We start from the raw sequence: 11,673 nt of genomic DNA, 5'->3' as shown, positions 1-11,673 counted from the left end.
GCTCTACCTCGGCCACTGTGGTGCAGGGTTCGCGGCCCCCCACCTCCCACAAAGTGAGGGCGGCGCGGGGTGGATTTTACACCACTGTACCAGGTTGCTTAGAACAGTCAAAGAGGCAAAGGATTCTCTCTTCCTTCCTCCTGCCTCTATCGCAAGCCCTTACATCTCCAGAGTAGGAAACCGCAGGTGCTCGGCTTACATGAGACAAAACAAGGCTCTGAGACAGTGGGCTCCTTTCACTAAGGGGCGCTATATTTTATAGCGCGTGCTAAATGCTAACGCATGCAGAGACGAGCAACGAAATTAGTAAATGGTATGGAGAAACTGGAATACGAGGATCGACTTAAGAGACTGGGATTGTTCTCCCTTGAGAAAAGGAGACTGCGAGGGGATATGATCGAGACCTTCAAAATACTGAAAGGAATCGACAAAATAGAGCAGGAAGAAAAATTATTTACATTGTCCAATTTGACACGGACAAGAGGACACGGAATGAAGCTAAGGGACAAGTGCAGGACAAATATCAGGAAGTTCTGCTTCACGCAGAGAGTGGTTGACACCTGGAACGCTCTCCAGGAGGTTATTGCGGAATCGACCGTCCTAGAATTCAAAAGCAAACTAGATACACATCTCCTTACGAGAGGCATAGAGGGATATGGGCGACTAAAAATTACACCAGGTGTACACCTGGCTGGGCCTCCGTGTGTGCAGATCGCCGGACTTGATGGACCGAAGGTCTGATCCTGAGATGGCGGTTCTTATGTTCTTATAATGCCTCATTCCACAGTGCCTCAGAGCCAACCTCATCAGTGATGTTACAATGAGGTAGCAACATTCCAGAACCCCAAACAGTATCAAGATTCCAGGCAGAATCTCAAAGAATAGCAAGATTCCAGAACCCCAAAGAGTAGCAACATTCCAGAGCTGAGATTGTGACACGGAGAAGAGGAGATGGACTGAAGCTAAGGGGGGACAAGTCCAGGACAAATATCAGGAAGTTCTGCTTCACACAACGAGTGGTGGACACCTGGAATGCTCTCCCAGAGGAGGTTCCACCGTTCTAGGATTTAAAAGCAAACTAGATGCACATCTCCTTACGAGAGGCATAGAGAGATATGGGTGACTAAAATTACGCCAGATGTACACCTGGCTGGGCCTCCGCGTGTGCGGATCACTGGACTTGATGAACCGAAAGTCTGATCAGGAGATGGCGCTTCTTATGTTCTTATGTCTATGGACGCGTTAGCATCTAGCGTGCGCTAAAACACACAGCGCACCTCAGTAAAACAGGGGGAGTGTCTCTCAAACGATGTCATGGCACAGTGATGTGCCCCAAAGAGATTCCTGAATTTTATTTACTTATTTTATTTTTTAAATTTCTATACCGTCTAGACCTAGATGGTTGACAAAATATTACATACATAAATTTAAGACAAATTAAAAAAACCAAGTAAACAGCCATAATTCAGTCCTCAGGAAATCTTCAATCAAAGAAATCAGACTCTATAAAAAGACATTTGCAAACAGTTGCGTTGCGAGTGGTTTCCTAAATATGCCTCTAGCCAAACAATTCCAACTTTTGGTACAATCTCTTATCCTTGGATTAATTGACTACTGCAACATACTATACCTCCCCTGCCCAGCGACCATGATAAAGCAATTACAAACAATACAAAATACAGGATTAAGACTCATCTACTCATTGAAAAAATATGACCACATCACAGAAGCATGCCATGACTCTCGCTGGCTTCCAATACAGGCAAGAGTACACTTCAAATTCTACTGCCTACTATTCAAAGCTATTAACAGAGAAAGCCCAACCTACTGGAATAACCGACTAACTCAATCCTCCTCATCCAGGCACAGGAGAACCCACTCACTTTTCACACACCCACCATCCAAAAATGTCAAACGAAAAAAACTATATGACAACCTAATAGCCACCAAAGCAGCTAAACTGGACAGACAAATCACCATTCTGTTGTCATCGACCACAGACTACAAAACCTTCAAGAAAGATACTAAAACCCTACTCTTCAAAAAATACATAAAACCTATCTAACACGACCAGTTCCTGCCTCAACCCCACTTCTAATTACCCAACTAATGCTAAAATGCCTCTATTTACCCATCACTTACCACCTTAAGATCTCGACAATTCTTTGGTAATTCTTATTACTCAACATTTATCACCTTAAGATAACGACAACTCTTTGGTAATTCTTATGTAACTCTTATGACATCTCTTATGGTATTCCTGTAAATTTTTATGTAAACTTTTTATGTAATCTCTGAAAACTTTTATGTAATCCGCCTTGAACCGCAAGGTATTGGCGGAATAGAAATCACTAATGTAATGTAATGATAAAACCATCCAGACGAGCATCATTCTTTGACGTGATTGGTCCTTGAAAATGAACTGCAAGTACTTTTAGATTTTATTTTTTATGCGGTAGTTATCCTGACCTGAGCAACAAAGCAATCAAGGCTTTGTTACCTTTTGGATCTTTTTATCTCTGTGAAGTTGGATTTTCAGCTCTGACAGAAATTAAATCGAAAAAAGAAAAGAAAGCGACTGCCGATGGTGGATGATCAAATGCGTGTTTGACTATCAAGCTGCATTTTGAGTTAATTTGCACTCAAAAATAAGCACTTCTGTCTACTTTAGTTTCACCGTTGTTACAATTAGCTTAAAGAACTTGAAATAAATAACTCTCAAATGTACCCTCCAGTTGGTTCATAGACAACCCCGCGAAAGACAAAGGCGCGCGCCGACAACTGAGCGCAAGACGGAGGCGTGCGCCGAAGAAAATTACAGTTTTTAGGGGCTCCAACGGGGGTTTTTGTTGGGGAGCCCCCCCCAGTTTACTTAATAGAGATCGCGCCGGCGTTGTGGGAGGTTTGGGGGGTTGTAACCCTCCACATTTTACTGTAAACTTAACTTTTTCCCTAAAAACAGGGAAAAAGTGAAGTTTTCAGTAAAATGTGGGGGGTTACAACCCCCCACAACGCGGCGCGATCTCTATTAAGTAAAGTGGGGGGGTTCCCCCCACGGCCCCCCCCCCCGTCGGAGCCGTAAAAACTGTAATTTTCCGCGGCTGCGGTGCGTGCCTCCATGCTGCGCTCAATTGTCTGCGTGCGCCTTTGTCCCGGCACGCTTTTGACCTGACACCCTCCAGTTTATGAAGCTGCGTTAGGCTTTTTTTTATCGCTGGCCATGGTGGTAAAAGCTCCAACACTCTTAGCATTCCTATGAGCATTGGAAGCTCTTACTGCCACGGCTGGCGATTTAAAAAAAAAAAAAAAAGCCTAGCGCAGCTTCATAAAACGGAGGGTTTAATTTTTTGTTGGTTTTGTAATTTTATAATTTTAACTATAGTGAGCCACGGAAAACATTTGCTCTGTTTAGTGTGCCGGAGCTCATAAAGTTTGAGAGACTGCTCTAAGAAGAAAACTCCTCCAACCCGATCTATTCCACTTGACCTTTAACCCTGGTTGACTTTCCCCTCCCCCCATGGAGTTGGACTCCCTATCACCAGCCCAAAGCCTCTTTTCAATATATCGCTGCATGGTCAGAGCAATATCCATGCAGACTCACAAGACTATAGAGAGTGAGTTTATGCAAATAACTCTACCGTATTAGAACGGCCCATTATGCTAATGAAGTTCTCTCTTTTATACTTCACTTATTACATTATATTGCTCAAAGCTGCGATCTGTGTCAGCCTAGTGGTAAAGTAAGTTTTAATAAACCATAAACCGCACAATTAATATCGTGAAATGTTCCAGATTGTTATGATCTCTACTACAATCTGTACTTTAATAAACTATTAAGAGTAATTGTAAAAAGGAAAAAAAAATACATTATTTATACAAGCACTATTGTTTGAAATAAAAGCAAAAGGTGACACCTTTTTACTGAATTTAGGGCCCCTTTTACAAAGCTGTGGGAGCGATGCTGCCGCGGTAAACACACCAACAGCTGTTCAATTGATGTGGGCTTTGACGCGTTTACCGCGGCAGCATCGCTTTCGTGACTTTGTAAAAGGGGCCCTAATTTACCCCCCCCCCCTATTACTAAGCTGCGGTAGAGGTTTTCACCGCTGCCCAGAGTTCTAAATGCTCCGACACTCCTAGAATTCCTATGAGCGGCGAAGCATTTAGCGGCCCGGCCCTCGCTAGAAACCTTTACCGCAGCTTAGTAAAAGTGGACTTTAGTGTATTTGTATTTAAGTTATAAGAACTAGGCATCAGGTTAGTGCAGACCGAGCTAGGCGTGAAATTGCCAAACTATTGTGACGGGACAAAAGCGTGCTGACATTTGGCGCAAGACACCAGCGTGTTGTGGAAAAACTTACTTTTAAAGAGCTCTGCCATCAAGTTTCTATGTTTCTATAACCATAAAGTTCTATGACATCACAATGCAGGTGTAAAGAGCCTTAGCCTATAGGAAGAGGACATGCAAATGTTAAGAGCCTTAGCCAATAGGGAGAGGAGGAGATAGTGGATGCTGTGGATGGGCCATTTGGCCTTTATCTGCCATCATGTTTCTATAACCATAAAGCTCTATGACATCACAATGCAGGTGTAAAGAGCCTTAGCCTATAGGAAGAGGAGATGCAAATGTTAAGAGCCTTAGCTAATAGGGAGAGGAGGACTGTGGATGGTCAGACTGGATGGGCCATTTGGCCTTTATCTGCCATCGTGTTTCTGTTTCTACGTACCAGTTTTTCCCATCTCCCTTTCATCCCCTCTCCAGCACTTCATAAGAATTGCCCTACTGGGAAAGCCCAAAGGTCCATCAAGCCCAGTATCCTGTTTGCAACAGTAGCCGACCCAGGTCCCAAGTACCCAGCTAGATCCCAAGTAGTAAAACAGATTTGATGCTGCTTATCCTAGGAATAAACAATGGATTTCCCCACGTCCACCTCAATAATGGCCTACGGACTTCTCTTTCAGGAAATTATCCAAACTTTCCTTTGCCCCCTGTTGCTTTCTCCTTCCCCAGTCTCCGCTGCCTAAACCCCATTTCCATTCACGGACACTGCTGGCAGCCCACAGAAAGGTTGGAAGACTGCCAGCGGAGGATGAAAAAGAAAGAGATGCTGGAGGGGGGGGGGCAGGGAAAGGAGTAGGAGGAGAGGAAGAAGGAGAATTGTGTGGGGTGTGGAGGATGGGTAGGGATGCCAGACAGGGAGTGAGGCACCCTGTTCTTCTCCACCACCACCTCACCAAAAAAAAAAGTACAAACATACTGAAATGGGGAAGGGCAGGCCATTTATTTGGGATGGCACTTGTCACCCTTTCTGGCCCCGTAGTGAAGCCTATGTTTCAAAACAGGAGCTGACTCAACAATCTGACCAAAGTCCTGTGTGGAAAAAACCCAGATAAGAGCATAAGGATGGCTGAATAATAGACCATAAATGGCAAAGATAAGAAAAGGTATGAATATATGATCATGTGAAATCAAAAGCGTTTATGTCATGAGGTCATATCAAATCCTGGCACGGAATCCACCATCCTATTGTAACCCACCTGTAATGAGACTTTGTGAACTCAGCCATAAAGAATTATGTGAAAATATCTTAACATATGAACTGCTGTACTGGGTTAGGCTAGAAGTCCATCTAGCCTAGTATCCTGCTTCCAATAGTGGCCATTCGAGATCAGAAATACCTGACACAGTCCCCAAAATAGCAAGATTCCATGCTACCAACTCCAGGGATAAGTAGTGGTTTTCCCCATTGTCTACCTTAATAACAAATTATGGACTTTTCCTCCAGGAACATGTCCAAATTTTTATTAAACCCAGATACACTAAGATGTACATAATCAAAACGAAAATATGTCTAACCTCCCCCCCCCCCCCCCTCACAGGCACTGCCGGCAGGAGGGATGCCCAGTCCCTCCTGCTGGAAACCCCTGAACCCGCCCCCCCCCCCAAGCATCACTGGCAGGAGGGATGCCCAGTCCCCTCCTGCTGGAAACCCCTGAAATCCCCCCCCCCAAGCATCACTGGCAGGAAAGATGCCCAGTCCCTTCTGCCCAAACCTGCCGTGATCCCCCACAACCTTCCCTGGCAGGAGGGATGCCCAATCCCTCCTGCCCGAACCTGCCGCGATGCCCCGTAACCTTCCCCGGAAGGAGGGATGCCCAGTCCCTCCTGCCAGACACCCCTGCAGCATACACTATCTCCCCCTCTCCCTATAGGCTAAGGCTCTTAACACTTGCATTGTGAGGTCATAGAGCTTTATGGTTATAGAAACATGACGGCAGATAAAGGCCAGATGGTCCATCCAGTCTGCCCATCCGCAACATCCACTATTTCCTCCTCTCCCTAAGAGATCCCACGTGCCTGTCCCACGCTTTCTTGAATTCAGACAGTCTCTGTCTCCACCACCTCTACCGGAAGATTCTTCCACGCATCTGTAAAAAAAAGTATTTCCTCGGATTACTCCTCTTAATCTCACTTTCTGCCCTTTCACCCTGGATTTTCCTTTCAATTGCCTCGTGCGCATTTCCTTTCTGTAGTCCTGCCAGCAAATTACACATCTGAAACTGCTTACTTGTGCAATTCTTATCAGTTGTTGCCTTTACATTGCATCAGGACCCCCCCCAGTTCATGTGCAGTTTCCGATCCTTCACTGATGATTAATGAAACTCCCACGCTTTATGACACACATTTGGGTTTTGTCATGTGGTTTGTATTTCACTTCCACCTTACATAGCAATCCAGTGCTATTTTGGCAGAAACTGTTTCCAGCTGCTCTCGGAGAAACAAAGCAGGATGCAAAATACTCCCAGCTGTTTACATCAGCCGCTCAAATCAATCTTTCTCTGTGGCACTGAGCAGGTGGAACAGTAAAGCGTAGTTACTTACCTGTAACGTAGGTTCTCCGTGGACAGCAGGATTTCCGTATGTGGCTGACTCATCCTGCTTGTCCTAGGAGAAAATGTTGTAATGCTTTCTGCTTATACTGTCCTTCAGTCCACCCACCCTCTTCCCTCCATGAACAAGTCGTATTCTCACAAGGTCCCAGCCCAAAGCTCTACTACTACTATTAATTATTTCTATACTCCCAGACATACGCAGCACTGTACAAACAGAAAAAAACCAGTCCCTGCTCGAGAGAGCTTACAATCTAAACAGACAAACAGGATGTCATGGATACAGTTAAGAGAAGTGGTTAATCAGCTGGCTAGGTTGGAGGGCAGAGGGGAATACAGGACAATCAAGCCATTGTAACATCACTGATGAGGTTGGCTCTTATTGGTGGAATGAGACATTATGACATCACAATCTATAGTGCTACCAGACGTACGCAGCGCTGTACAGAGTCACAAAGAAGACAGTTCCTGCTCGAAAGAGCTTACAATCTAAACAGCCAAGACAGACAAACAGGATGTCATGGATACAGTTAAGGGGAAGGGTTAATCTGCTGGCTGGGTTGGAGGGTAGAGGGAGTACAGGACAATCAAGTCATTGTGACATCACTGATGAGGTTGGCTCTTATTGGTTGAATGAGGCATTATGACATCACAATCTATAGTGCTACCAGACGTACGCAGCGCTGTACAGAGTCACAAAGAAGACAGTTCCTGCTCGAAAGAGCTTACAATCTAAACAGGCAAGATAGACAAACAGGATGTCATGGATACAGTTAACCCTTTCAGGACCATAAGGATCGTAGGCCAATTTTTGTGGTTTTGACGACATTTTTATGGTAAAAAGGGCTTGCAGATGCCAAAAAAATTGATTTTTTTTGTGAAATATCATTATTTTTTTTTTAAAAAATCACACTTCTGGCTTATGGACAGTGTGGCAAGTGAATCTTCTCGTCAATCTGGCAATGACGCTAATGAATGAATGTCGGAACCAGTTTGTTTACATAAAGGCAGTATCATATGGAATCCGTACATATCAAATTTAGAACTGTAGACTATCCCAATCAAAATTTATAGGATTTTAAAGTTATGGGACAAATATGTCCCTTGGTCCTGAAAGGGTTAAGGGAAAGGGTTAATCAGCTGGCCGGGTTGGGTTGAAAGCTATATCAAAAAGGTGGTTTTTCAGTCTGCTTTTAAACAAAGGAAGGGAAGGGGCTTGGCGGACAAACTCAGGTAGGGGACAGCTAGATGAAAGGAACGAAGTCTGGAATTGGCAGTGGAGGAGAAGGGTAAAGCTAAGAGCGGCTCATCTGAGCAACAAAATTCTGTGGTTGCTGATGCCATGCACGGCAAATATTGGTGGGACTGTGGCTCTCGCCAGAGGAATCAGGTTTGCTTTTCACTGCAGCTCAATTGCCCCAGGTTCAAAATAAATACCCGGCACCTCACAGGAAGATTTTCAGAGATAGGCAAACTCTTTCAAAATTCCTGGCAGAAGAATCATTCTTCATCTTACTTCATGACCTCTGGCCAAAATACAAACCTCATGACAAGACCCAAATGCATATCATAAGGTGTGGGAGCTCCTCACTTTGGTTTCAGTGGCCTTAAAGAAAGGACAAAGTTCTCTTTTCGCTCTGCCTATGACTGGCTCGATTCTTAAGACCCAGTTCCCAGAAGTCACTCTGCTACAGAAGTAGAAGTGATGAGAAAAGGCAAAAAAAAACCTCCAAAAAAACCACCCCAACACTTCCACGACACTGATAGAACCCCTCCCTTCTCCCAATCCCCTTCCTAAAAAAAAAAAAGTTGGCAGGAGGGATGCCCACTCCCTCCTGTTGATTTTGGCTGGTGTATGGGGAGAGATTCACAGTGGCAGTAGGGAATGGGCATCCCTCCTGCCAATTTTTTGGTGGAGGTGTCAGTGTGGGGGAGGTTCGCAATGGCAAGAGGAAGTGGGCATCCTTCCTGATGATTTTTTGATACTGGGGGTCATTTGGCGAGGGACCATCAAGGGGGGCTTTTTTTCTTAATGGGGGAGAGAGAGAGTGTGTGTGTAACACACGCACAACATCTGTGCCATTAACGAAAAAAGCCCCAATAGCTGCTTTGGGGCTTCCCCAACCGGCTCTGCGCATGGTCAGACCGCATTGCTGTGAACTGTGCAAAATCATATGCCTGGAAACTTGTTGGAACATCGATCGCTGTTCCACAATCGGCCAACAGCGACTCGCACGGTCTTAGCAACCGTGTTTAGTGCATCAAGTCCCGAGTCCCAGTTACACCACTGATCGCAGGAGTCAGCAACCTGTGATAAATCAAGGCGTGGTAAAAGCCCAATTTTTTATAGCACCTAAACAGATTATTTAAACACTCCCCACCCTTGCTCTCAGAATCTGTTCTCATGCCCTAAATCAAGAGACTTTAAAAAAAAACCAAACATGTGCAATAAATATATCATGAAACCAAAGCAGTCTCTGGCTTGAAATAAGAGGGAAACGAGCAAAATAAAGGCCCATCCTCCCGGTCACATGAGCACCAGGAGAGGGCGATGAACAGATCCTTCTCATTAGAAACAACCGAGAGAGGAAGGACAGAAACAGGGCGCTGGAGACTGAAAGAAGATGAATTTTCGTCCTAATTTCTCCACAGAAACCTGGACTCTGCTGGTCGCACTTCTCACCCTCCTATTTATGTAAGTGCTGAGCCTAATCATGGTTTGGGAACCTTTGAAGGTTGCACCAAGGCAGAGAACTGGTTTTTGCAAGGTCCCACCCACGGGGAAAGTTGCTCGAGAGACCAGAGCTGGGCTGTCAATTGCTAAAGCCATCAAGCCCACTAGCCCGTTTCTAACGGTGGCCAGTCCAGCTCACAAGTACTTGGCAGGATCCCGAAAGAGAGTTTCTGTGCTGCCTATTGCCAGGGATACTATAAACCAAAACAGACTGACTTTGTAACAGTATCACAACCCCGGAGGAGGATCCGTTGGACAAAAATTTAGCTCAGAGATATAAAACTCTGAAGAGGGAGAGATGACCCCCCTCTTAAGGAAAGAGTTTATCTTCCAATCATTGCTTCATACTTTGTAACAAACGAGTCCAACTCAGAGGTATAAAAGTTTCAGCTGTATATATATCTCAATAAAGATGCAATATGCACTCCAAAAAGTTTCAAAATTCAGGTAAATTTTGTTTGCATTCAGGTAAGCACTGGAATATTCAGCATTCGTATGATTAAATCTCAAAAAATACTTATCAGGGTCCCGACGCGGCCCCGTTTCGGTGTCTACTTCAGGAGACCCCGCCTGACTAATTGAGTTCTACCATAGGTTAATAACTGTAAGAAATTCAAATACAGGTTCTGAAATGCAAAAACAAAAATTCAGAATGCAGTAGATATGGGCTAATACATTCAAATAGCCACAAACTCCTGCTTGTGGAAACACAGTATTGCCAGGGATAAGCAGTTCCACCTTAATAAGGCTGATGGGCTTTTCCTCTGGGAACTTGTCCAAATCTTTTTTTAAACCCAGCTTCACTTATACGTTCTCTGGCAACAAATTCCAGAGCGTAACAGGAATGCAAAAATATTTTTTTGTCTATTTGCTTTCAAAGTGCAGTATCACTATGTAACTTCATTGTTCTCTAGTCCTTGTGGGTTTTGGGGTTGTTTTTTTTTGCGTAAACCAGGGCTGTCCAACCTTTTGGCTTCCCTGGGCCGCACTGGCCGAAAAAACTTTTTCTGGGGCTGCACAAACACGCAAACGCTGCAGCAAGACAGAGGAGGGAGCAGGCAAGATGGGGGCAGAGGAAAACACTGCATCGCCCTCGACTGGGGCCGCGCAAAATACTTCACGGGGCCGCATGCGGCACACCCCTGGCGTAAACAATTAGGCTTTATTTGTTCCACTACACTCGGTTTTTTTAAAGACCACCGTCATCTCACCCCTCAGCCATCTCTTCTCTAAGCTGAAGAAGCTCTAACCTCGTTAGCCTTTTTCACGAACGAGTCCATCCCGGTGGTGTAGCGGGAGTGAAAGGGGTCCGGGGCGGTAGCACCCTTCCCCCGCCCTCTTCTCCAAGACCTCTTTAATGTTCTCAGTGTGAGCAGCGAGCCCCCAGCCTGCTGCTCGCGTCGGCTCTTCCTCTGGCGCTTCCTAGGCGGGGGTCCAGGAAGTGACATCGGAGGAAGAGCCGGCGCTGGCAACGAGCAGCGTGTTGGGCTGCTGCTTGCGCCGGGGGAAGAGAAGTGGCGCTTGTGTGCGGTAGTGGGAGGGCGGGGAGGAGGAGGGTGCCAGCACCCCTACCAATATGGCACCCGGGGCGACCCCCCCCTCCCCCGCCGCCCCTCCTTACTGCGCCAGTGGTCCATCCCCTTCTCTGCACCTTTTCTAGTTTCGCTCTACTGTATAGGAATATTTGGCCCTTTGGTCCCTTTATACTGGAAAAGCCTCTGATCTTGCCATTTGAGGAATACACAGAGATACAAACCTTCCTCCAGAGCAGTGGTCTCAAACTCGCGGCCCGGGGGCCACATGCGGCCCTCCAGGTACCATTTTGCGGCCCGCGGTCTGTACTAGTGCTGCCCGCTCTTTGCAGTGTCCTCCGGCTTCCCCCCTGGCCTCCAGCTCTTACCTTCAGATAATTACAGTAGCATGTAGAGAGGATTGCCAGTGCGGTAGCGATCGTTAGCATCATGTTCCCTCTGCTGCGATCCTGCCCCTGACGTTAAAGGAGGAGCAGGACCGCGGCAGAGGGAACATGCAGAGGCCGATGGCAGCCT

The 11,673-nt window shown here is 45.9% G+C and overlaps 1 protein-coding gene across 2 annotated transcripts in view; it reads left to right on the top strand.

The window, feature by feature from the left end:
* Window positions 1-9,425: 9,425 nt before the first annotated feature.
* Window positions 9,426-11,673, top strand: part of LOC117369093 (cytochrome P450 3A29-like) — a 61,617-nt gene continuing 59,369 nt past the window's right edge. The window contains exon 1 of one of the 2 annotated variants that reach the window (XM_033963081.1): window positions 9,426-9,586. In XM_033963081.1, coding sequence (XP_033818972.1) covers window positions 9,516-9,586 — 71 coding nt within the window. In that variant the 5' untranslated portion in view covers window positions 9,426-9,515. The remainder of the gene's footprint in view (window positions 9,587-11,673) is intronic. The other variant, XM_033963082.1, reaches the window with a different exon arrangement.

Source organism: Geotrypetes seraphini, chromosome 11, assembly GCF_902459505.1.
Source record: "Geotrypetes seraphini chromosome 11, aGeoSer1.1, whole genome shotgun sequence".
NCBI classification, from domain to species: domain Eukaryota; kingdom Metazoa; phylum Chordata; class Amphibia; order Gymnophiona; family Dermophiidae; genus Geotrypetes; species Geotrypetes seraphini.
Note: the sequence above shows the minus strand (reverse complement) of the source record. Positions and strands in the feature narration are given on the sequence as shown.